Below are 26,521 nucleotides of genomic sequence, written 5' to 3'. Positions count from 1 at the left end.
CAGACCCCAACAGGGAGGAAGGGACTGGCCTCACTCGGCAGAGCGCATGTATTGGGGAGCAGCAGGGAAGACGGCGGGGCAGTAAGTTGGGAACAGGTTATAAAAGGTCTTAGCATCTAGTCAGAGGGTTTAGACTTGATCTGGAAGGACCCAGCCTTTGAAGTGTGCTGAAGGATGACTTGCTAGAAGCAGAGGTTTGGGGAGGTTTTTTTGGTGGCAGTGGTAGGTCTGAGGGTAGGAGGTGCGGAGGCAGGAACGAGGCGCTGGAGGGTCGAGCCTAGGATGCTGGTCTCGGCTGGGCCAGCTTGGGAGGGAAGATGCACGCAGAGTGGGAAAGATGGGGGACAGACCGGAAGGGCTCTCACCACCTGAGATCACCATGATGCAGTGACATTCGGGGCAAGCAGGGGCCCCGCACCCCAGAGCTGCACACACCTGGCCCAGGAGTGGAGGGGCTTCGGGCCAGTGGCTGCCCCGACACTAAGAAGTATGCCTGAACTGCCCCGCATCTGTCTGCCCTGCTCCATCCTCAGAGCACAAAAGGGCTGCGCTTCCCCTGCACCCTCCAAGTCCTGCACACCTTCCTCGTGGCCACCCCAACCCAGGACCCCACATGGAGGGGAATTCTGGAAATTCCACATACAGAGCAGATTCACTTTTCTTTCATTCTTCTCTTTTCCTCCTCAGCGATTTGACTGAAAGGGCTTCCACAGATGCAGCATAAATTTTCTCAGTGAATCAGTTGTAGCCAAACATCATATCTGAGGATCTCCCACCCTCCCTGCAAGTTCTTAATAAATCTCACCTCTTCTCTGAACTTCCTGAAGTTTCATCTGTGCCACTCGCATCCGGGGCACGTAGTTTTCTACAGCTGCATCTTCTGTACTAGTTTGCTTGGGCCTCCAGGACAAAGTGCCATCGACCAGATGGTTGAACAACAGACATTTGTTTTTTCACAAACCTGGAGGCTAGAAGTCCAAGATCGAGGTGTGGTAGCGTGGGTTTCTCGAGGCCCCTCTCCTTGGCTTATAAATGATGGTCTTTTCCTGTCTCCACGTGGTTGTCCCTCTGTAACTGTCTGTGACCTTATTTCCTCATGTTATAAGGACACTGGTCCTATGGGGTTAGGGCCCACCCTAATGATCTTATTTTAACTTAACTGCTTCTTTAAAGACCATCTTCAAATACAGTCACTTTCTGAGGTACTGGAGGTACTTATACATGTGAATTTGGGGGGCAGGGGACAAATTCAGCCCATAACACCTTCCTTCTCATCCAAGTTACCTCAGGGTGAAGGGTCAGCCCAGCAACTACCCAGGCTGCGCTGTTCTTACATCCAGTCCCTCATGGGAGACAGCCTCTGGGCTTTTCTGTGAAGGGTGTTATTTACTGAGGTCCGGTTTCCTTCGCAGTGTTGCCCTTCTCCAGGCCAGGAGCGTTTCTCCATGCAGGCATTCCAACTTGGTCAGATCAGAAAGTAGTAAATCCAGGGGAGATTTTTTTTTTTTTTTTTACTGTGTGCAGAATTCCTGGCATAGCAGAGAGCTCAGGAAGGAAAGCCCTCTTTGGGGCCAGAGATCAAGGCTTTGGAGGCTTAACCCTTTGAGAAAGGGTTAGGCCCTCCTCTCACTAATCCTGTTTGCTTGATTAGCCTCTGAATTGATGTACCTAGAATGATGCACTTTGTCACAACCAATGATTTAATGTAACCCTTGAGCTTTTTTTTCTTCCACCCTTAGAGTATCAGTCACTGGGGGATCTAGAAAGGAGTAGAGAGGCAAGATTGGCAAAGGGGAGGGTTCTGTGGCTCTCAGGGTCCAGGACAGGCCACTGGGTCCAGTCTGCTCCCCCAGCGGGCACCAGTGGGGGCCAGAGGGCTGCCTGCCTGGCAGGAAGGGGGGGGTCTGGGCGAGGCAAGGCTTCCCAAGCCCTGCCTACTGTCCTCCTGCTGGAAATGGGGAGAGAGCGGGTGACAGCCTTCTACAGATCTGGCAGAATCAAGCCACAAGGGCACCGGGCATCTTACTCCCTCTTCTCTGGATTCCAGCTCCCTGGCACCTGCCAAAGTTGCCATCGCTTTTTATTAAAGTGAAAAACACTTCACTGAAGTGAAATATTCGAGATACGAATATTCTCCAATGCCATTTTGGAAAATTTTCAAGAATAGTTTCTTAGGCAAAACAGGGAAAAGGACAAGATTGCACACAGGGCTGGATCACCCACTTGGAAAGCCGGTTCTAGAAAGAGGACTTTGATTTTATGCTACGGCCTCACGCAGAGGGAAGGAAGGGAGCGGGAGGGTTGGGTTGGAGGGCTGGAGGCATGGCCCTTCTCCAGGGTGTCCTCCTTGGACGTGACAGGCCCTTGGGGAGACACCTTCATAAATGGGTCACGAGCAGCCTGGCAGCCTTCCGACCCTCCTGGTACCCAAGACAAAAGTGTTGGCCTGATGTGACTCTTTAGGTAATTTCCTAGCACATTTACTCCTTTACAGACCGCAAACTACGCAAGTAAATGGACCTCTTTAAAAAAAATAAAGATATTAAAAACATCCAACTATTTTATTACGGTAAGTGCTGAAGTAGATGCACTTTGTAATCTTAGCTGTCGACATTAGTGAAACACTTTTATCCCAAAAGGCCTGGGAGGTATTATTTTAAAGCTATTTTTGTACTAGTGTAGACTTTCTTCTTTTCTAAACATGGCTAGAGGTGGTCAATTTGGGAAAAGTAAAAGAGGAGAAAAAAAGAAAAGAAGAGGCACTTTCCTACCAGTGCTCTCCTGAGGTCTAGAAGCTGGTAGAAATGGCCCGAGTGAGAGCTGAACCAAGTGCCCTGGGTCGGTGACGGAGGCCGGGAGGAGCAGTGGCAGGGCCGGAGGGGTCCAGCTTTGGTGTGAGGAGGCCTTGGGGCCTGCCCCGCCCCTCCCAGCCCCTGGGCTCTTGCTGGGAGAAATGGAATGTGTGTGCGGATCGGACCTGCCAAGCCGAGGCCTCTGAGAAGTCAGGAACCTCCTTACCTGTTGCCAGATGTTGTTTCTGGCAGGTAACTCTTCGGAGGCCTGAGCATGGGGGAAGGGAGACCCCTGCGGTGTGCAGGCGCTGGGACTTGAGGGATGACTGAGGGCAGGTCCCGGCTCAGCTTGGTACCCAGGCTGCTCAGTAAGCGTTTGTGGACCGACTGTCAAGTTCACTTTTGTAGGGCAGCTCCCACACTCCTGGCACTTTGTATTCCTCATCTCGTGTAATCCGCACAAGAACAGGTGAGGAAAGTCTCATGTCCATTTCCAGACAAGGGACTTTGGGATCTGTACGTTCTGTGACTTGACTGAGGTCGCACAGCTAAGAGGCCATGACATTCCCGGCTCTCATGCTGAGGGGGCATAAGAACCACTGGGGAGCTGGTTAAAAACGTGGGTTTCCCCGCACCACTCTCAAGATTCTGATTTTGTCACAGCATTTTAAAAAAATTGTGGTAAAATATAGAGAATAGAAAATTTACCATTTAACCATTTTGAGTGCATAGTTCAGTGGCATTAAGTACATTCACAGTGTTCTGCAGCCATCACCACCAACCATCTCCAGAACTTTTTTCATCTCCCCAAACTGAAACTCTGCCCCCATTAAACAACCACGCCCCCTCCCCCTCCCCCAGTCCCTGGTGACCACCGCTCTACTTTCCGTCTCTGAATCTGACTACTCTAGGGACCTCTGTAAGTGGAATCATGCACTGTGGGTCCTTTTGCGTCTGGCTTATTTCACTGTCACAGTATTTTAAACAAGGGCCCCTGGCAATCCTCATGTAGGGGTCTGGACCTCTCTGAGGAATTCTGGCAGAGGCTGGGAGGAGGGTGAGGGGAAATGCCTTCCTGGCACAGGCCGTGCTGGCTGAGCTTAGATGCACGGGAGGGCTGGGATGAGTCAGGGAGTGCTGGTTGAGAGGTAGGAAGTGGGGGGTGACTGTATGGTGTCAGAGGGACCCTGGGGTGGGCAGTGGCTGGTTTCTGGCAGGTATTGCTTAGGGTAGGGTGTTGACCAAGGCCTAAGAGCTCAGGGCGGGAGGACGGGAGGGACAATTGTGTGGACTGGTCAGTTCAGGGAGGGTTCATGAGCCCTGGGTCCCAGGCCAGGGTGAGGAGCCCACCAGGGGAGGCCAGAGTAGGGCAGGGGCTCAGGGTGGGGAGGGGTATGTGGGGTCCACAGCGGTGAGAAAAATCAGGGGCGCTGGTGTGCGAGAGCCACGAGGGCCAAGCCAAGTGGAGACACCCAGAGAAGCAGGCGCCAGATCCGCTCCAGGTCTAGACCACGTGGGAAGGCCGAACAGGCTCAGGAGTTGTGGGAAAGGGGCCTGTGGGCACAGGAGAAGGAGTTGATACGGAGCCAACCCTGTGCCTCAACCAGGAGATTGTGCCTCCTTCCTCTTGAAGAGGCAGACTCCTGACCCCAGGGAGCTGTCCGGGGCCCTCGTGGGGCGTGACAGTGGCAAGGAGGGCACCCCTCCCCCCACCACAAGGAGCATGGCCAGACGGGCCTTTCCCGTCTCATCTCTCCTTATTCATGCTCTTCTCTCTTCTCTGGCTCCCCCTTTCTTCTTAGCTTCTCTTTCTCCTAACTGCTACGGAGGATGGAGGCGAGGCGCGCATGCACTGCTCCTGCGCGCGCATCGCGCTCTTCCGCCCCCAAACCGCGGATCTGGCTGCGGTCTGCCTGGCTTCCTATTGGTTGCCTGGCCCCGGGCAGGTCTCCCGCCGTCTCTGTACCGCTCTTTCCCCATTTATGACATTTATAGTTACAGTACCAATCGCATAGGTGTGTCGTAAGGATTAAAGGAGAGAATTCCTGCAAGGGCTTAGAACAGTGCTTGGCACAGATTAAGCGGCCAATAAATATCCATCATAACGCACAGGTTTCTGGTGGGGGTGTGATTTGCCCCGACTGTTTGTTTTTTTCATAGTAACGCAAATACAGACTCAGAGAGGAGGTGGAGGACTTGTAGCCGCAGGGTGTACTGATAACATGGGTGGTGAGGGTGGGCGCTGGTGGGTGGTCCCCTTGCCAGCCTGAGCCCGCGCCTCGTCTTCTGCTTCGTTTCAGCCTCTCTTTCTCTCAGCCATATGAGGATATAGCAAGTAAGAGGTCGTCGGCAAACCGGGAAGAGGGTTCTTACCAGAACCCTACCATGCTGGCACTCTGATCTCAGACTTTCAGCTTCCACAGCTGTGAGACAGATTTCTGTCGTTTAAGCCACCCCGTCTATGGTTTACAGTATTTGTCACAGCAGCCTAAACCGACTGAGACACAAGGGATGGGGCTAGACATCCTACAGTGCACAGACCCGTCTCCCACAACAAAGAATTATCCAGCGCGAAATGTTTTTTATTTTTTATTTTATTTTGGCTGTGCCAGGTCTTAGTTATGGCACGAGGGGTCTGTAGTTGCAGCGTGCGGACTTCTTAGTTGTGTCATATGGGATCTAGTTCCCCGACCAGGGATCGAAACTGGGTCCAGGCCCCCTGCATCGGGAGCGCGGAGTCTTACCCACTGGACCACCAGGGAAGTCACAGCAGGAAATGTCGGAATGTCGCTTCGAGAAACTCTGCTCAAGGGTGGCTTTTTTTTTTTTTTTTTTTTAATATTTATTTATTTGGCTGCACCGGGTCTTAGTTGCAGCACACAGGATCTTTAGTTGTGGCATGCGGGATCTAGTTCCCTGATTGAACCTGGGCCCCCTGCATTGGGAGCATGGAGTCTTAACCACTTACCACCAGGGAAGTCCTGCTTTAGGGTAGCTCAAGCTGTGCTTGCAGCCAGAAAGCACTCCTCCAAGGACTGCCGGCCTCCCCATGGCTCCAGATAGTGACCCCTTGGTCCTCATCCCTATGGCTGCAGGGGGCTGAAGCTCATGCCCAACTTCTCCCATAGTGGTGCAAATAAACTCAGAAGTTCTTTAACTTGCAGCGGTAGACCACAGGTGGAGCGGGCATCTGGGGCGTGGCAGGGAGGGTTAGGCCCGAGGGGTTGCAACAGACCCATTATCTCGTATTATCTATGTACTGAATTGACATTCACCAGCTGGGTTGGCACAGGGTTATTGTGGATAACGGGGCTGTTTAGACGTCCCACTGCTCCCCCCTCCCCACTCGGAAAGAACAGAGATGAGTTGAAGATTGTCAGGAGATGATGATCTGCTGCGAAGGGTCATTCACCAAGTTATTGACCTGCCCGCCTGCGATGGCCACTCATTGGACCCTTTACTCAGCACTCAAGCCTCACTCTGTGGCTGCATGACAAAGCAATTGGATGATTAGATGAGTTTTAAACTTCTCAACTTTTGTGGTTTTGGTGGCTAGGAACCAGAGCCCTAGTTACGGGAGTGTTTTCTAATCTCTATGGGGTTTTTCCACATAATTTTTTGTTTATGATCCAGCGTTCATATGTGGTTGAGCTGTACTTTCTGCTTTCCCCGTGTTGTCCGCCTTGTAAACTTGAATGGTTTCACATGTCACCTTCTCTGTCCCTGACACCTCTCCCTCTTGTGGAATGACCTGTTCCTTTACCTGTACCCACACAGCCCGTTATGCTGTGAGAGCCCATAGCTCTCATTATAGTCTGGTTATGTCAATATAATTCCAATATAATGAATATAACTCATACAATTCTCCCCAATGGAAGAAGATTCTGGAGGGGAGGGACTACATGTTTTCTCATCCTTGAGCCCTCAGTACAGGGGCTGCATCTGACCCAGGATCAAGCTGCAGGAAGTGTTTGCTGAGCTGAACTGAACTTCAAAAGAGTTAAACATATGCAACAATTTGATGGTGAAAATGGCAGATCTGGGCCACTCGATATATATATGGAGGAAAGAAAGACACTGCTGCAAGTTCTAGCAGGGTACGTTGGAAACTGCCTGAGAGCGTGTCCATCTTTCTTTTTCAAACCAACTACAGCTGCTAGCATGCATTCCTCAGTGTCAAAAGGCTTGAGTGTTTCAAGATGCATTTTTGGAATACTGGGCTAGCCATCGAGAATTTAAGATGTTTGTAGGATATGCTTTCTGGTGAGATCACTGCAAAAGTCTGAATTGTAGAATATGTATTTTCTTTTAAAGAAATGCAATTATATTACTTTGAAGACTATACTAAGTGTAATTGAACTAAGCTGCGAGGAAGGACCTAGGCTTTGCATAACCACCAACTAAACTAGGTCTTTTAGAAGAGAAACTTGGGGACCGTAATGAGTATACAAATGATTCATAATTAACAGGCATGTTGTTTGTAAATAGTTTATTATCCCATATAGTTTAAATGCTTCCTCATTTTAGATATACTGTCAATTTGCTTAATAGCCTCTGTTTAAACGATCACAAATACTGGATCAGGGACATTAAAAAAAATTTTATTTTTTATTTTTATTTTATTTTTATTTTTGGCTGCGTTGGGTCTTTGTTGCTGCGTTCAGGCTTTCTCTTGTTGTGGTGAGTGGGGGCTACTCTTCGTGGGGTGCGGGGGCTTCTCATTGCAGTGGCTTCTCTTGTTGCCGAGCACGGACTCTAGGCGCACGGGCTTCAATACTTGCGGCATGCGGGCTTTAGAGCACAGGCTCAGTAGTTGTAGCACACGGGCTTAGCTGCTCCGTGGCCTGTGGGATCTTCCCGGACCAGGGCTCGGACCCATGTCCCCTGCATTGGCAGGCGGATTCTTTTTTTTTTTTTAAACTTTGGGTTTATTTTATTTATTTATTTATTTGTTTGTTTATTTATTTATTTATTTATGGCTGTGTTGGGTCTTCGTTTCTATGCGAGGGCTTTCTCTAGTTGTGGCAAGTGGGGGCCACTCTTCATCGCGGTGTGCGGGCCTCTCATTATCGCGGCCTCTCTTGTAGCGGAGCACAGGCTCCAGACACGCAGGCTCAGTAATTGTGGCTCACGGGCCTAGTTGCTCTGCGGCATATGGGATCCTCCCAGACCAGGGCTTGAACCCGTGTCCCCTGCATTGGCAGGCGGATTCTTAACCACTGTGCCACAACGGAAGTCCTGGCATGTTTGAATTGATAAGTTTTTGTTTCATTCATTGATCTAACCAGTATTTATTGAAAGCCCATTATGTTCCAGACCCTGGGGATAGCACTGAGCAAGATCAAGTCCTTGTCTTCTTGGAACATTCTAGTGAGGTGAGGCGTGATAAGGGTTGCAAAAATCCAAATGGCTAATATTCTGTAAAATTAACTTGTTTCAACGTAAGGCACTTTTGTGTTGTCCTGGAATAGCTGAAGATGGATACATCATTAGAAACACATTCCTGGTCTATAGGACTTGGAGATAAAAACAGAGAGAATGACACCTTCACTCTCACCTTGGATTTCTTCCATGAGGGACTGCTCATACTTTTAGTGCAAACCCTTTAAAACCACATCACCCTTTGGTTCATCCGCAGAAATGCGTTGGTGGCTTGTTTATACCCAACACTTCTTTGCAATTAACAATTACAGTGATTTGCATGAGCAACGATTTAACACTCATGGGAGTAAAAAGTCATTGTCAGGCTTGATTCCACTGATCTTCATATCAAAGGAGCTCAGCTGGATTGCCAGTTTTTACTTATTCTGCCCATTCTTTTGGCAGATTTTAGATACCAGATATTTTCAGAGTTGGTGATTCAAAAAGTAGCAAAATATATGGATTTGGAGTTAGAAGGCCTGGATTCACGTTATCCACCCGCCATTTATTGGTCAGGTGACCTTATGAAGCTCCTCTAACCTGTAGACCTTAGTTTCATCATAAAAATGTGGCTAAAACTGCCTGTGCTGGTTACTTCGGGGGTGTAAGTGCTTTATAATAATTTATAAATGAAAGTGTCCTATGTTGAATGAACGTGGGCTGTTGCTATGATAATTTATAACACAGTTCCGTGACTTTCTTCAGTAGTTTTCAGTTCTGTAGCTTTAATAAATAGGGACAGAGAAAACTGCTGACCCACTGGACGTGGCAGCTGAGTTTTCAATAACTGTCAGTCCTAAGGAAGGATGAGGTGCAGGACTAGAGGCCAGAGATGAAATGAGAGGGGAGGGCAGGGGTGGTGGGAGTGAGGAACAGCCAGTGGCCGGCCGGGGAGCTGTGGTTATAGAGGGAAAGCTCTTATTTTTTTTTTTTTTGTTAATTATTTTATTGAAGTATAATTGATTTACCATGTTGTGGCAATCTCAGCTGTACAGAAAAGTGACTCAGTTATACACACACAGACATTCTTTTTTTAATATTCTTTTCCATGATGGTTTATCCCAGGATATTGAATATAGTTCCCTGTGCTATACAGTAGGTCCTTGTTTTTTATCCATCCTATATATAATAGTTTACATCTGCTAATCCCACACTTCCCTCCCCCACCAACCTCCCCCTTGGCAACCTGTGGTTCTCTATGTCTCAACCTGTCTGTTCTCTATGTCTGTGAGTCTGTTTCTGTTTTGTAGGTAGGTTCATTTGTGCCATGTTTTAGATTCCATATACAAGTGATATCATATGGTATTTGTCTTTGTCTTTCTGACTTACTTCACTTAGTATGATAATCTCTAGTTGCATCCATGTAGCTGCAAATGGCATCATTTCGTTCTTTTTTATGGCTGAGTAGTATTCCATTGTCTATATGTACCACATCTTCTTTATCCATTCATCTGTCGATGGACATTTAGGTTGTTTCCATGACTTGGCTATTGTGAATAGTTCTACTATGAACACAAGGGTGCGTGTATCTTTTTGAATTATAGTTTTGTCCGGGAATATTGCTGAATCATATGTTAATTCTATTTTTAGTTTTCTGAGGAAGCTCCACACTGTTTTCCATAGTGGCTGCACCAACTTACATTCCTACCAGCAGTGCAGGAGGGTTATAGAGGGAAAGTTCTGCATGTAAGATACTGAAAGTGGAGTAGTTTCAGGCCCTCTTAAGCCCTAGGGTGCCGCCTAGAAATGGGGTTGCTGAAACGAGGTCCCAGCTACCCTGTTTTAGAATGCAGGAGGCCAAGAGGCCATTTTAGAAAGACTTCTACTTAAAAGTTTAAATGTCTATCCCTTAAAGGTTTCATCTTCAGCCATTCAGGAAATTCTACTCTATAAAGTGACTCATTCATTCCCCGAGGGTTCCACAATGCCAAGGTTTTACTGGGCCAACCACAGAGACGTCCATTCCTGGAAGATTGTTCCCATTTTGTCATGGACTTGGAGGGAATATTTTTGAATTCTTAATTATGGAGAACTCAAAACACTTTTTTAGAAATTAGTTCTAAAATCCTTAGGTATTGTCCTTCTCTTACTCTCGAGTATGAAAATTGGAAATGTTTTATGATCTCCAGATTAAATAATCTTAATGTGCTTAAAAAGGCAATTTAGATTCCAACCCTACTGCGATACAGACACCCCCTCTCCAGGACATCCCAACCACCTTCCCTCCAGTTAGTGGGGGATCCTTTGATCTTCTTTCTTTCTTTTTTTATAAATTTATTTATTTATTTTGTTTTTATTTTTGGCTGTGTTGTGTCTTTGTTGCTGTGTGCGGGCTTTCTCTAGTTGCAGTGAGCAGAGGCTACTCTTCATTGCGGTGCGCGGGCTTCTCATTGTTGTGGCTTCTCCTGTTTCGGAGCTCGGGCTCCAGGTGCACAGGCTTCAGTAGTTGTGGCACACTGGCTCAGTAGTTGTGGCTCGCGGACTCTAGAGCACAGGCTCAATAGTTGTGGTGCAGGGGCTTAGTTGCTCCGCGGCATGTGGGATCTTCCCGGACCAGGGCTCGAACCTGTGTCCCTTGCGTTGGCAGGCAGATTCTTAACCACTGTGCCACCAGGGAAGCCCTGATCTTCTTTCTGTAATCTCAGCCTCGACCTTAAAATCCCACTGTCCTCACCTCTCTGTTTCCAAAGCTCAGGGCTTAGCCTCCTGCTCCTCTCTATCCACTAAAGAAAGACTTATTTTCCCTTGAATCATTTTTTTTCTTTTTTATTGAAGGATAGTTGGTTTACAATACTGTGTTAGTTTCAGGTGTACAGCAAAGTGATTCAGTTACACATATACACATATGTATTAAAAAAAATTCTTTTCCATTATAGTTTATTACAAGATAGTGAATATAGTTCCCTGGGCTATACGATCATTTTTTAAAGATATGACAAAAAAGCCAAGCTTTTACCAATTATTTCAGTCAACTCAAAACTGTTGAAAGGGAAAGGTGGACGTCACCCCCGATGCCCTCTCCGAGGTCAGCCCCACTTGGCCTGGGTAGGCACTCTTTCTGGGAAAGCTCTCCCAGGCTGAAGGCTTCGGGACAGGGTCTCTGGATCCAGGTGTCCAGCTCCAGCTCCCTGTGGTCCAGCCCACATTTCTGCTGGACACTGTCACGAGAGTCCCTCATTTCAGATACAGCAAATCTTAAGATGTGCTGGCAGAATCCACTTCTATAGCCACTGTGGACAGGCCTTAAGTGACCTGCAAGGCAGGTTTCCTGTATGTAACCGTGGGAACTACCTTGGACCTCTGTGTGCCTCAGTTTCCTCATCTGTAACGTGGGTTAGAACACCATGATCCCTCACACACTCTTTTGCTCTGATCAGTCTCTGCGTCCAGCCTCCTCCTCAATTAATATTTCTAGTTTCCCTTCCTGCACGGGTCATTTTGTTGCCCAGCAGAAGGGCTTGTGGAGCAGTGTGGAGAACAGGAAGGCTGAGGTCTCCTTTGGGCTGTTAGCTGTGTGACCCTGCCAATCATGTGGTCCACTGGACCTTAGTTTTCTCATCTGAGAAATGGGGGACCAGGGCTGTCTGATCTCCAGGAGACGTTCTGGTTCTCATCTGAACCCCATGATTCTCACGACCTCCTCCTGCCCAGGGTGACCCCTCTGATCCGAAGGGAAGAGTCAGCTCAGCGTAGGTGTTTGCTGCTTTCAGCACACGGTGGCGATGGTAGGTTTTGGGGAGGGGACAGTCTGGGGAAGATGGACCCTTTTCTAGAGCCCCTGAGTCAGTTCCTCATGGTCTGACTTCCTTTTTTCCTTTGAAGTGTTGTGAAATCTCAGCATAATCACCCACGCGCACATTCGGCTCTGAGTGCATCCCAACGCCATTCCAATCCCAAGTACGTGTGATTGGGAGCTAATCTCTCACCTGTGAGCTTGGGAACCCCTGCTCTTTGTCCCTGAGTGGGGTTTTGAAGGGGCTAGGATAACCAACCATCCCGGCTTGCCCTGGACTGTCCTGGCTTTAGCCCTGGAAGTCCCATGTCCCAGGAAACCCCTCAGTCCACACCAGGATGGTTGGTTCCCCTCCCTGTGGTCCCCATCAGGGCCTGGCTGATTTCCTCAGTGGGACGGGCCACGGTTAAATAAAGGAGCCAGCAGGGCAGTGAATCTCAGAATCAGCTGGGGTTCTGGATACATACAGATTCCTGGGCCCCATCCTGGAGGGTCTGAGTCAGTAGATCTGAAGTGGGGGCCAGGAATTTGATGTTATCAGGCCCCCAGGTGGGTCTGGGGCAGGTGGTTCAGGTACCACACCTGCTAGGCTTGGGGAAATGGAGGAGACAGAGCCAGCTCCTGCTCTTCTGACACAGGCAGGAGCCAGGTAGAGCCAGAACTCCCTCTGATATGCAGGGGAATGAAATCAGAGCTGTCAAGTGAGTAACATGAGTACTGGCCAATTTTTTCCCCTCCTCCCACCCTCCAAAGTCATTCAGTGCTTACAAAGCTTGGCTTTGTTCATTATGAGGGCTGACGTGGCATTTTTTGGCAGGGGACCTGCACAGAGGGTGAGTTAGTTGCATGAAATGGCCATTGCCTGAGGCTCACATCAGACTCTCCTGTCTCAAAACACCCCTGCACCGGGTGACCCCTCTGGTGAGGGGACTGCGGGGGACCATCACTAAAGCCACTTGCAGCTCTGACGTTCTGGCCCCGGGTGGTGAGGAAGTAGCCCTGTCCTTATTCTTGGTGGGCAGCTGTCACTGCTGTCGCTTACAAGCTAAGCCTTATACTAAGGTGAAGTGACGCTCCGGTGTCCTCAAGGGCCCTTAGTGATAGGGATGATGGAGCAGGACCTGGAGGTCGGGTGGCTGTAAGGGGCTCACTTATTCTCTGGGTTCGGGGATGCTCCCTCGTCCCTGATGCCAAAGGCTAAAGTGGCAGAGATGTCCTTCTTTTTCTTTTTCTAATTGAAGTACAGTTAATTTACAATGTTGTGTTAGTTTCAGGTGTACAGCAAAGTGACTCAGATATATATATATATTCTTTTTTCAGATTCTTTTCCCTTACAGTTTATTACTAAATATTGAGTATAGTTCCTGATGTCTTCTTATTCACACCTTGCGTTGTTATTTCAATGGTTTGGTTTTCCAGAGTCTCTCTGTCCATGGTCATTCTGAGGGTGATGGTTGGTGGTGGAAGACGGTATTCTTTCCAAATCCTTTGGTGGCCTCAGAGTTAACTTAGAGCTTCTTTTTTTTTTTTTATAAATTTATTTATTTATTTTTGGCTGCGTTGGATCTTCATTGCTGAGTGCGGGCTTTCTTTAGTTGCGTCGAGCTGGGGCTACTCTTCATTGCGGTACACAGGCTTCTCATTGCGGTGGCTTCTCTTGTTGTGGAGCACAGGCTCTGGGCGCGCAGGCTTCAGTAGTTGTGGCATATGGGCTCAGTAGTGGTGGCATGCGGGCTCTAGAGCGCAGGCTCAGTAGTTGTGGCACACGGGCTTAGTTGCTCCGCGACATGTGGGATCTTCCCGGACCAGGGCTTGAACCCGTGTCCCCTGCATTGGCAGGCGGATTCTTAAGCACTGCACCACCAGGGAAGCCCTAACTTAGAGCTTCTGACTGTGCACATGGCAGTGCGTTTAGACATAGTCCTCTCGCTGAGATGTGTTCCGGGAGCAGAGCCCCTACGTCCGGACCTACAATTCAAACTCCAACTCCTGCTTCCGGTCTCCTCCAGTCTCCACTCCTCTGGGTGAGCTGAAACCCCCCTGAGGGCTCTCTCCCCTCCTGTGGACACCAGACTGTGACCTTCTTGGAAGACAGTGGTGCAGTGCCAAGTTCAAGTGCTGGGTTCAAATCCTGGCTCTGCTGTTGACTAGCTGGGTCTCCAAGATAAAAACACGGCAGGGACTGTGGTGGCTCTAATGAGGGAGTCGCTGGGAGGCTGTTCTGCCAGTTCCTTCCCACCCTCCCCACCCCCCAAATAATAGCAACTAGGAAGAAACTGCAGGAATCTAACAGACCCCCAGTCCACTAACCCCTTCTGCAGACAGTGCAAAGGAACAGGCTGTGCAGCACCGTGGGTAGGACCTCTGGCTCCAGAGGGGGGCTGCCCGCATCCAGTGCCAGCCCCCCCACCCGCTACAAGCTGCTCTTCCTCAGCCTCAGTTTTCCCCTTGCCTTCTAGATAGGGTTGTCTTATTATTAAATGAGGGAGCATACGTGAAGCATTTGGCACAGTGCCTGGCACGTTGTAAGTGCTCAATAAACATTAGCCATTGCTATTTTTGTTACTGTTGCTATTGTCTGCTTTAGAGAGGGCCCCCTGGCATGCTGGGTATTGGCTGGTGCGGGTGAACTGTGCCAGTGAAGCCAACCCCGGCCAGAGATGGATGCTTAATAGGATGTATGACCAGCATCTGCCGCGCCCTCCCCGGTTGCCGTGGTTACTGACCTGGGCACCTGGTTCTCTCTCTGTTGCTGGTGCCTCTCCAGCTCAGGTCTAGGTGACCCCATTCCAACCTGGTGTCGTTCCATGACTGCTTCTCTGTGGTCCCCTCCTGGACGCTCTGGTTTCAGTTTTGCTCCAGCTGAGCAGAGGCAGACCCCACAGGTGGCAGAGTGAAGGGTGAACTGGAGGGACCAAAGGCCAGGTGTTGGTTGAAAATCTCCAGGGGAGGCACGGTGAAGGCTGGAAGGGCACCAGCCATGGCAAGGGAGAGAGGACAGCTTTAAGAAGTGTTCTGAATTTAGAACTGATAGGATGTGGCATTCTAACACATGAAGAGAAGAGAAGAAGTGAAAAATAAATGATACTTCTAACTTGAAAAGCCCTATTCTATTCTTTCTATGCTTCACTCAATGGATCTCATCAAATCCTGTGACTTTAAAGACCGTTTCTAGGCTGATAATCTCCAAATTCTCAACTCCTTGAACTCCAGCCTTGCCCCCTTCACTTGGATGTCTCTGGAGGCATTTCAAACTCAGCATTTCCAAAATGAAACTCCAAAAATGGCTTGCCTCCCTCACTCCCAAATTCTTTTCTCCATCTCAGTAAATTGTGCTCCTCTCCCTTGTGTCCAAGGTAGAACATATGAGTGTCACCCTCCATGCCTCCCTCTTCCTCATCCCTCGTATCCCACTCACCAGCAAGTCCCATCATGTGCATCTTGGGACTACATCACAAAGGAGACACACCATCTCTCTCCATCTCTACTGCCACCATCCAAGGCCAAGCCACCACCATCTCTCACCTGGGAGACCGTGAGTCCACACTGGACTCCCGCTTCCACTCTGGCTCCAAATTCCAGCCATTTGTTTTAGGAACGCAAATTTGATCGTTAATCCTCTTATCCAGTGATTTCCAACTGCACTTAGCATGACAATCACCACCATCCCATGGCTTACACTTTTCTATCCTGGATCTCGGCTTCATCTGACTTCCCTCCTCCCATCACTCTTCTTTGGCCTCACTGGCTTCCTTGGGGTCCCCATGACGCGCCAAGTCTTTCCTTCTTTGGGTCCATCATGGTTCCCACTGTCTGGAATGCTCTGCCTCATCTTTGCATGGCCAGCTTCTTCTCGTCCTTCAAACTTCAGCCTAAGTGTTCCCTCTCAGCTCACTGCCCAAGACCTAAAGAGGCCCCACATCCTTCTCATCATCCCCTTTAGCCAATCATTTCGCTCAGAGCCCTCACTGTTCACAACTTGACATTTTCATTTGTTCATCTTGTTTACTGTTTGTCTCCCCCACTGCAGTGTCAAGCCTATAGGGCAGCCTGGCACATAGAAGGTGCCAACAGGTATTTGTTGAATCGAGGAACAGGTGGCTGATGGGGCTATGCACTTAAGGAGCACAGGGGGCCAGGAGAACGCTGATAGTCAAGGGGTGGCAGAGGGGCTGTCAAGGGGACTTGAGACCAAGGGATAGGAAGGTAGTGTCAGTAAAAAGAGAGGAGTGCCACATTGGTAGGGTATACTTTTGGCTGCAGGTAACAGCAAAGGTGTCCAGTGGTGATGTAGACAAGAGGGATTATTTTTAAAAATTTAAAAATTAAAGTATAGTTGATTTACAATATCGTGTAAGTTTCAGGTATACAGCACAGCAATTCAGAATATATACATTCTTTTTCAGAGTCTTTTCCCTTATAAGTTATTACATAATATTGAGTGTAGTTCCCTGTGCTATACAGTAGGTCCTCGTTGGTTATCTATTTTATACATAGTAGTGTGTATATGTTAATCCCAACCTCCCAATTTATCCCTCCCCCCACCCCCTTCCCCCTTTGGTAACCATAAGTTTGTTTTCTTTGTCTGTGAGTAAGAGGGATTATTTTTCTCGTGGTTGAGATGGTCGGTAGCAAATCGCTGGTCAGTGTCACTGAGGCCCTTTTGACCTTCCCTCAGCTTCAGGCATCACATCCTCACATGACTGAGTTCAAAGACAGAAAAGGGAGCAGCCTGGGCAGACATTGTCCTCACAGCTCCCTCTTGTTGGTGGGGGTGGGTGGTGATAGAGGGGTTGTCCCCAGAAGACCCCCACTGATCTCCCCCTATATCCCACTGGTCAGAAAGGAACCATGCTGCCCTTGGACCAGTAGCTGTGCCCATCTTGCTGAAATAAAAGAATCTCTTTCCTGTCCTTGAACTAAGTTGGGATTCTGCCAGCTAAAGAGAAGGGAAATGGCTTTGAGTAAGCAACAAGCAGTGCTGGCCCCAAGTACATCTCACAAGAAAGAGTCTTTTCCGTTGGGTTCACTGCTGCAGGGAGGTCAAATGGGATGGGTGTTGAGAAGTGGCCGCTGGATTCAATGCTTGTAGACTATTTGTGGCCCTTGAGAGGCAGTTTCCATCGATTGGCCGGGCCGTGCTGCACCCGGCAGGGGCTTAGGAATCCCTGGGAGAAGTTCAGGAGATGAAAGTGGGCTACCAGGAAGTTTGGAGTTAAAGCTAAAAGGAGAGATGGGACGGTCTCTGGGCACAGGAGGCAGACACAGGAGGTCTGACTTTTCATCCAGGACAGACATAAAGATGTTTATAGGCGGAGCAAAAGAAGCCAGCAGGAGAGAGAGGGTAGGGATTTTGAAGCAAGATGGGATAGTTGATTCCTGTGCTCTGAAAGAAGCATGGGAATGGGATCAGTGCACAAGAGTTGGTGGCTGTTACTGGAACAAGTGGGGAGGCTTTTCTGAAGAGACTCAGATGCCTTCTGAGACTGGGGGGAAGGAGGGCAGGACGGTGAAGACCCCCAGGAGGGACAAAGATTCCTTATTTTCCTTGATGTGACAATGGGCTCACTTAGAGATTGAATTCATGATCTTGATCTTTCCATCAACCCATCATTTTAACATCTGCTATAATAGACTCTAAAGAGACAGATCACGTTCGTGTGGTCGTACACTGGAAAGTCCAAGGACAAAACCTATCCTTGAGTTTTCTTGTTCAGATGGATGCAGCCACCCAGGACATGGTCAGGGGCGTGGCTATTACATGATGCAATCCAGAGGGTGGAGGTCACTTCACACACAGCATGGAGCTGCCAGATCCTGTAGCCGACGGGCAGCAGGGTGGAGAGGGAGAGTCCTGGGCTGTACAGAGAGGACTTGGGATCCAGGTCAAGGTCCACCACTTACAAGCTGGGGTTCGCTGGCATCTTCCAAGCCTGACCTCATCTGCAGGGGTGGGTGGGTTATGGTGCTTGTCTCCTCCCTCCACTGCCCACAGTTATAAAACGTGCTGGCTCCTCACAGGGATTAAGGGAATGCCTTCTTGCCCCGTCACCACCCCTCTATGGGGAGTTTTGACCCTGCTCAGTAGCCCCTGGAATAGGATGGCAGTTTTCTTCCCCATTAGCCCTGGCCTGTCACTTCCGGCATCTTTCCCCTTTTGTTTTGCGGGATGATGGCACAGCGCCCAGCTCGTAGAACTGGGAGCCAAACCCTCTCTTCTGTTTACTCAGATCGTAGCTATGGCTGCAGCAAAAAGCAAACAGCAGTTTGACTAGATGCATGAGCTCAATATTCCACAACATTGGAAGCTCGTGTCTGCTTACGTAGGAGGCATAGAACACAATATTATGTTGAAATGACTAATAGCCCCAACAGAAAAAAAAAATGCATTTTTAAGAAAAAGTTCTTAGCAGGAATGTTCAGATGCTGAGTTGGTAAGACTGACACTAGTTCTGTGTGTCTCCCCTTCAAAATCTCCTTCCCGTCCATCCCCATCATGTGCTGCCTCGGGGTGTGGGTTCTGAAGGGGACATGTCTGCCATGTGGTCACCCTCTCTATCCAGCCCGTGGGGTAGGACTTCGGGCTCCACACACATTCACGGAGTCGCTGGGGGAGGCTGATGTGGGTAAGAAGTGGGGAGCAGGATCATTTGATCCCATTAAAGCTGCTGTCATTGGATCAGTCCTGCCCATTGGCTGGGTCGCCTGGACCCCACTTCGTCATCTGTAAAATGGGACTAACGATAGTTTCTCTGTCACGGGATGGCTGTGGAGAGTCAATGAGTTTATACCTGTGAAGTGTTTAGGAGGGTGCCCAGAGGCAATCAGTTACTCAATCAACCAACACAGAGTGCCTGTAACTTGTCCCTGTTGTGACTTGTGGGAAGAAAGCCCCAGATGCGTCTATGCCCTCGAGGAACCAGCATCTAGCTGGAGAAGGAAAATTGGACACTGTGGACATCAGTAGAGAACAGTGAGGCCTGGGGGAACAGCCTTTCCCGTGGCGAGGAAGTCCTGGAGGGCGAGCAGCTGCTGGGTGGGGTGCGCTGTCAGCCGGCCCTGCTTAACCTCCTGGCAGCCGAGGCAGGGAGAAAGGAGAATCTGGTATTCATTGTGTGGTTGTTTCTGATTTCCTTCTGCTTTTGAGATCCTCTTCTGAGGGAGAACAATGGCCCAAGAGGCTCAGGCTTCCTTGGCCAGGTACCCGCCAAGCTCTGGGGGAGGCAGCGCCCAGAAGGATGCAACAGCCAGCTGGGCACTCGCAGGCAGGTGGCGTTTGATTCCCGTCTTCTGAGAATCTCTGGTGACACTGGGTTTTGGTGGCTGGTTCGAATCCCAGCCTATTATTTATCACTATATCCCTGGGGCTTTGAGTGAGTCCTCCCAATCTCATTTACGAGTATTCTTTTAAAACTTTCTCTATTTGCTGAGGAAGAGCAGTCCTTCCTGTACCACCAGGAAGGCAGTACCGTCAGAGGCTGGGTGAGCAGAGGGGGCCGTCGAACACATGGGACTCCCTGTGGGCTCTTGATTTTGGAGCCACGAGGTTGCTCCCTGCCACTGTGTCCCCAGCAGGAGGTGGAGAGTGCAGGGTCCTCGAGCACATCGTCCAGCTCACAGACCAGAGCCGGGGAGGGACCCTCTGCGGAGGACCCCGGGGCTGGCGTTTCCCCAGCTGGTGCCTCATAAGGCCAGCTGGGGGTAGAAGGCCCAGGACTGTGTCCAAAGAATGGGGTGGGGTTTCCTCATTCCTCTCTATCATCACACTTGGCCTCTTATTTGTGGATTTTAGTACATTTAGCGGCCTTGCTGGATTACTCTTTCATCACCAGAAAGCAGAGAGAATCCAAAAGTGACTGACCCACATGTGGAAAGGGGCAGAGACAGCCGGAGGGCTATTGGATTATGATCTTCAAGTCTATTGAGAAAGAGGCTCTGAGGATGGCAGGTCAGAATAAGAGGAGGGAGGAGGCGACACAGCCCTGCAGGGACTAGGGCAGGGGTCAGCTGTCTTCAGGATGAGACAAGACCAGAGCAGGGTTGCCCAAGCTTAAGTCACTCCAGTGTCATCATCACAATTTCTGCCACATCCACATGCCATCGTATACTATTTGTTTAATAACTGTCTTTAAGTAGGTGTATTTTAAAAACCTTATTTTTTTTTTTTAAAAAAAACCTTACATTTAATTAGAAAAAAAAATCTTTATGTAATTACCATAAATGAAACCCAGAATTTTTCTAATAAGCACTGAAACAAGTTCATAACTGTTAAAGTAAAAATATTGATCGTGTACCACTAAAATTTTGACTGCCACCCAGAGCTTTGTGTAAGTTCTTGGTGTAGGCTTTCTTTTTGAAATTTATTTTTATTTAACAATTTTTTAATTGAAATATAGTTGATTTACAGTATTCTGTTAGTTTCTGGTGTACAGCAAAGTGAGTCAGTCATATATATATATATATATATATATATATATATATATATATATTCTTTTTCAGATTCTTTGTCAGATATATATATATATATTCTTTTTCAGATTCTTTTCCATTATGGTTTATTACAGGATATTGAATATAGTTTTCTGTGCTGTACAGTAGGGCCTTGTTGTTTATCTATTTTATATCTGTTTTGTACCTGTTAATCCCATACTCTTAATTTATCCCTCTCCCCCCTTCCCCCTTTGGTAACCATAAGTTTGTTCTCCATGTCTGTGAGTCTGTTTCTGTTTTGTAAATAAGTTCATTTGTGTCATATTTTAGATTCCACATGTAAGAGATATCATATATTTGTCATTCTCTGTCTGACTTACTTCACTTAGTATGATAATCTCTAGGTCCATCCATTTTGCTTCAAATGGCATTATTTCATTCTTTTTTTTATGGCTGAGTAGTATTCCACTGTGTGTATATATATCTTGGTGTAGGCTTTTACACACCAGGGGGTCCACGCGTGTCTGATGGGGGTGAGGTTGACATTAGCTACAAGTAAGGAGTAGGGTGATTTGTGTTGACCTGTGACCCCATAAAGATGCTCCAGGAGAGCGTCCTGCTGCTTGACCAAGGTTTCCCCAGGCCCCATATCGCATCTCCAACATGGGAGAATGACAGTGTCTCCGGGGGAGGATGGACTGAATTCATGTATTTACAAGGTATTTAGAACAGCGTCCAGTGCATAGTAAGGGCTCAACAAGTGTTAACGCCCACCATGACTTGGGAGATTCTGGCTGAGGGCTCTCGGCTGCCTTGGGCATCCCATCGCCTGTCTTCTTGGAGACAGGGCCGGGACTGACATGGTCTTGGGGTTTCCTCCCCCTCTCATGGTTTCTTGCTCTGTAACTTCTCCACTGGGACAGGCGTGGCTGGGTGGCCTGACCATCATTTCCTTCATGATTATAGGATTAAGTTAGGATGCAGTCATGGCATTAGTCATCATGAAACATCCCCGTTGGAACTGGTGGTCATCTATGTCCACTGGAGGCTCTGGCATGGGCTCCCAGGGAAGGGCTCTCGTGTTGGATCTGGGTCTGCACCTCCATCTGAGCAGCCCCGTGTTGTTTCTGGAATGGGACTCACAGCTTGGAGAGAGAAAGGAGCTGTGGGAAGCAATCCCAGGTTCCCCGGTGGGACTGGAAATACTGCTTCAGGCCCTGGAATTTTACTTTCCTGTTTGGCCTGGCACTTGTCCTCCCCTCCCCCAGCCCACCACATATTCCTCTCCGATGCATCCTCTCCCTCCCCCTCTCGAATCCGTTTCCTCATCTGTAAAAGTGGGGGTTGCACTAGATCGTATCTGAGGCCCCTTTGAGCTTGAGAAAGCTATGATTCACCTCTCAGCCACCCCCTCACTTTTCCCGCGGGCCTCTTGATTGACACTGAGAAGAAAGGTAGGAAGGAAAAGAGAGAAACAGGGAGAGCCGTGCATCCTACAGTGTAGGCACCGGCCCCCACGACACAGAAGTATCCGGTCCAAAGTGTCAGTAGTACTGAGGCTGAGAAACCCTGCTTTTTAGGGAAGGAGAGACAGAAGGGAAGAAATGATTTAAAAGGCAAATGTATAACAAATGCCCCCCAGATGATAAGTGATTAGACAAATGATAATGAAAGGGAAAATTCAGGGAGCAAAGGAAATGCATGGGAAAAAGGTTTATAAATGGGGAGAGAAAACATCGCTAGGGTGGAGAAGGAGGTGTTTGTAAGGCGATCACGGTGTGGGTTGTGAAAGCGAGCTGCTGGCCTGAGAGTATAAACCAGCGCTGGGGGGACTGCCATCCCCCTTCCTTGGTCACTCTGGAAGGTGCCGCTCCTCTGCAGGCCCCCCTGTGGAATTTCAGCAGTGCCGCCAGTCAGCAATGGTGCCTGGTAATGCCACCGAGTGGCTTTAAGGTAACAGGCTGGATGGTCCAAAGACTTAGGCAGTCACTACCATGTGAGCATTATCATGTGAGTCGGTCATGCTTCGCTTTTTCTGTGAGACCTTTGCTTCTCATTGAATTAACAACCACTCAGTTCTCTCCAACTCGAGAGGAAGACACCACGAACACACGATGCAAAGAAATCAGCATAGAGTGTATTCATGACCGCGGGGGTAGGCAAACATTTCTAAAAGAGAACACCAAAAGCACTTCTAACCATAGAAGAAAAATGGATACATTGGACTTTATCAAAATTAGAAGGCTCTCTTCATCAAAAGGTACCATTAAAAACATGAAAAGACGAAAACTCTAATTCAAAAAGATACACGCACCCCAGTGTTCACAGCAGCACTATTCACAACAGCCAAGACATGGAAGCAACCTAAGTGTCCATCAACAGATGAATGGATAAAGAAGATGTGGGTATATGTGCATATATTTACAATGGAATGTTACTCAGCCATAAAAAAAGAATGAAATAATGCCATTTGCATCTACATGGATGGACCTAGAGATTATCATACTAAATGAAGTCAGACAAAGAAAGGTAAATATCATATGATATTGCTTATATGTGGAATCTAAAAAAATGATACAAATGAACTTATTTACAAAATGGAAATAGACTCACAGACATGGAGAACAAACTTGTGGTTACCAAAGGGGAAAGGGAGGGGAGGGATAAATTAGGAATTTGGGATTGACAGATAAACACTACTATGTATAAAATAGATAAACAATAAAGCTCTACTATATAGCACAGGGAACTATATTCAATAGCTTGTAGTAACGTATAATGGAAAAGAGTCTGAAAGAGAATATATATGTGTGTATATGTGTGTGTGTGTGTCTGAATCACTTTGCTGTACACCTGAAACTAACACAGCATTGTAAATCAACTATACTTCGATAAAAAATAAATTTTAAAAGGCACCATTAAAAACATGAAAAGGCGAGTCTCAGTCTCAGAAGAAGATGTCTGCAATACATATAACTGGCAAAGTATTCATTTCCAGAGTAAATGAAGAGCCACTATAAATCAGTAAGAAAAAGGCGAATGACCCAATAAAAACTGGGCAAACACCTTACAGACACTCACAAAAGAGCATATCCAGATGGTCAAATAAACTATGAAAAGGTGCTCAACATCATTACTCATCAGGAAAATGCAAATTAAAACCACAGGAAGCTACCACTACACAGCCACCAGAATGGCAAAAATAAGAGCGAGCACCAGGCGTCACTGAAGATAAGGAGCCACTGGAACCCTCATGCATTGCCGTGTGGGGTGTAGAAATGGCACGGCCGCTTAGGAAGATTGTTTAGCAGATTCTAGTAAAGCTAAAGCTTTCCCACTCTAGAAGCCAGTAATTCCACTCACAGGTACACATACCCAGTGCCTGAGCTGACAAAAAGATATGTACAGAGCGTTCAAAGGAGAAATTCCCTGGCGGTCCAGTGGTTAGGACTTCGTGCTTCCGCTGCAAGGGGTACAGGTTCGATCCCTAGTCGGGGAACTAAGATCCTGCGTGCCACGTGGTGCGGACAAAAGATTAAAAAAAAAAAAAAAAAAAGAATATTCAAAGGAGTTGTCTCCAAATCCCATCAACAGAAGATGGGACATAGATTGTGGTATATTCATACAGTGGAGTGCTACACACACAACCATGATGGAATACACATTGCCTGAGTCCATTCATGTGAAGTTCAAGAAGAGGCAAAGCAAAAATATGAGTCAAATCATGGTCGTATCTGGCGGGCATATGGATTGAGATGGTGGAAGGGGGAACTTTTTGGGGTGCAGAAATAGTCTATATCTGGACTGGGGTGGTGGGTATATACATGCATATAAATGTAAATGATTATCAAGCTGTCCATTTAAGATGAGTGAGTTTTATGTACTTTACTGTATATATATTATGCTTTGATTAAAAAAAAATGAAAAGATGCAGATTCTTATGTCCAAGTGAAGTAATAACAACAATAATAATTTATTGAATACCTTATATGTGCCAGGTGCTTTATACAGATTATTTCACTTCATCCACCGAAACTCACCTGTCGGCCAGGTTTTATTCTCATTTTACACGTGAGGAAACTGAGACTTAGAGAGGTTCACTAGCTTGTTTGAGACTCACAGCTAGTAGGTGCAGGGGCCAGGACTTGAGCTCCACAATCCAAGCTCTTGCCACTCGGCTTGAGATCTCAGAGTGATTCTTGGTTCACCATCAAAGCTCTCTGTTTCACCTGTTACTCCTCCCAAACACAGAAGCCTTAGATACCATATTTTAAAGAGAACTTCATCGTGTATCCTGATATTCCAGGAACACAAATCCCTCTACCTTCTTTAAAAAAAAAAAAAGAAAAATCCCCTTTATGCATCCTTTCCATGAATTTGTTCCAATCAGAAGAACTCATGGTTTCCTACCCAACCCGTTCATTTTAATCGTTCTGTGTTGTAAATTCTCTGAGAATGAGGCACTGAGTATTGGCTATAGCGGTCAATGTTGTGAGTCAAGCTTGAACGCCAACTCTGCTCCCCTTAAACAGTGAGGCTCTCAGGAAGTTAATTTCTCAAAGCCCTTGTTTCCTTGTCTGTACAAAGGGGACAGTGGTACTTACCTTACAGTCTCATTGTGAGGGTAAAATGAGGTCCTACGTCAGAAGTGCTCAGCTCTGTGGCAGCCCCATAGCAAGTGCTCAGAAAAGGGTGGTGTAGAAATGTCAGGGCTTTCCCTTTATTGATGCCCAATTCCTTCCAACCCTCTTCTTCTTCTTCTTATTATTATTTAAAATTTGTAGGCTGTGCCGCGCCAGCATGTGGAATCTTAGTTCCCCAACCAGGGATCAAATCTGTACTCCCTGCATTGGAAGGTCGGAGTCTTAACCACTGGGCCACCAGGGAAGTCCCCCGACACTCTTAAAAACACTTAGCACTTTGCTCCTCTAAACATTCAACACATGTTTGAAAAAAAAAAAAAAAGTTATGCTTATGATTTCTGCAGAAAGTGGAGATGCAGAAAGAAGGGGGCAGAATCTCAGTGCTTTGGTGAGGGAGAGGGGAGGGAGGTCATTTTCAAGTAGATCGGTATTGGTATCTGTATCAGCGAGAGGGTATTATTTGTGTGGATCTTCAAAAATAGGTAGGATTTAGTCCCAGAGAGAGGACCAGGAAGGTCATTCTAAGTTGGGGGAGGGGGAGGAGGTGGTACCTAGAGGAGGTGGGGGCTGGGGAATGGTGAGCCTGCCATTTTGGTTGGCACCTAAGATTTATGTTGGGACTTGTGGAAGATCAGGTTGGCTCCAGGTGAGGTCCCACCAAGAAATGTGGACATTTTCTATAGGACCTGGAGTCGTGGAACATTTTTGAGTAGGGAGGTGTACGAGGAAGCCCGGACGTGCACACCCACATGTGAGGTGAAATCGACTCGGTCAGGAGGCCAGTGAGGAGAGAAACGTGCGGGTCCAGGTGGAGATGAGTTGGGTGCACCTCAGGGTGGAGGTGGTGGGATGGAAGGAAGGTGCAGGTAGATGGGGAAGGGGGGGTGAAGGACTCCTCAAATCTGGGAGCCACTCTTCTGAGCTTACGAAGCAGGGAGAAGGTCAGTTTGGAGATGATGGTGAAAGGGATTCCTTAATGGCTAAGACCAGAGGGCGTGCATCTCATCTCGCCCTGGTTCCTCACCTCCTTCGGCCTGCTATTGGCACATTCTCAAGAACACACTGTCCTCTTCTGGCCTCAGACTTGCACAGGACACCCGAAGGACAGACACTGGCTTTCTACAAGCTTCCTTTCCACCCTTGCCACACGGGAACCCACAGGGGGAGGCGTGTCAAGACCCAAACAGATCCCACAGCGGAATCGTTTCCAAATAGACCCCTCCCCAAAGTAAGAGTCTGTTGAGGTGCTCTTCCAAGGGGTGGGGGGACCTTTTTTATTCAGCCTGTGAAAAGTTAACGAAAGGCGTCCCGATTTTATGGAGAGGTGCAGTGTTTTGAATAAAAATCCCTTTGTTATTGTTGTTTTACAGAGCTGTAGCCGTGGCCAGGAAGAAATCCGCCCCCTCAGAAGGTTGTTTTTGTGACTGTTCTTGGGAGCATTGTTCTAAAAATGGGAAATTACATATCACTGTGCCAAAGGAAACAAACACCTGCAGTTAAAG

General features: G+C 47.9%; 1 protein-coding gene across 2 annotated transcripts in view; it reads left to right on the top strand.

Annotated features, from left to right (window-relative positions):
* AHNAK (AHNAK nucleoprotein) overlaps positions 1 to 26,521 on the top strand; it is a 102,181-nt gene that overhangs the window by 57,584 nt on the left and 18,076 nt on the right. The window contains exon 6 of one of the 2 annotated variants that reach the window (XM_059931768.1): positions 26,390 to 26,474. The exons of the other annotated variant lie outside the window; for it this stretch is intronic. Coding sequence (XP_059787751.1) covers positions 26,390 to 26,397 — 8 coding nt within the window. The 3' untranslated portion in view covers positions 26,398 to 26,474. Of the gene's footprint in view, positions 1 to 26,389; positions 26,475 to 26,521 lie in introns of those variants that run through there. 2 annotated transcript variants of the gene reach the window in all.

This window comes from Balaenoptera ricei, chromosome 8, assembly GCF_028023285.1.
Source record: "Balaenoptera ricei isolate mBalRic1 chromosome 8, mBalRic1.hap2, whole genome shotgun sequence".
Taxonomy (NCBI): domain Eukaryota; kingdom Metazoa; phylum Chordata; class Mammalia; order Artiodactyla; family Balaenopteridae; genus Balaenoptera; species Balaenoptera ricei.
Note: the sequence above shows the minus strand (reverse complement) of the source record. Positions and strands in the feature narration are given on the sequence as shown.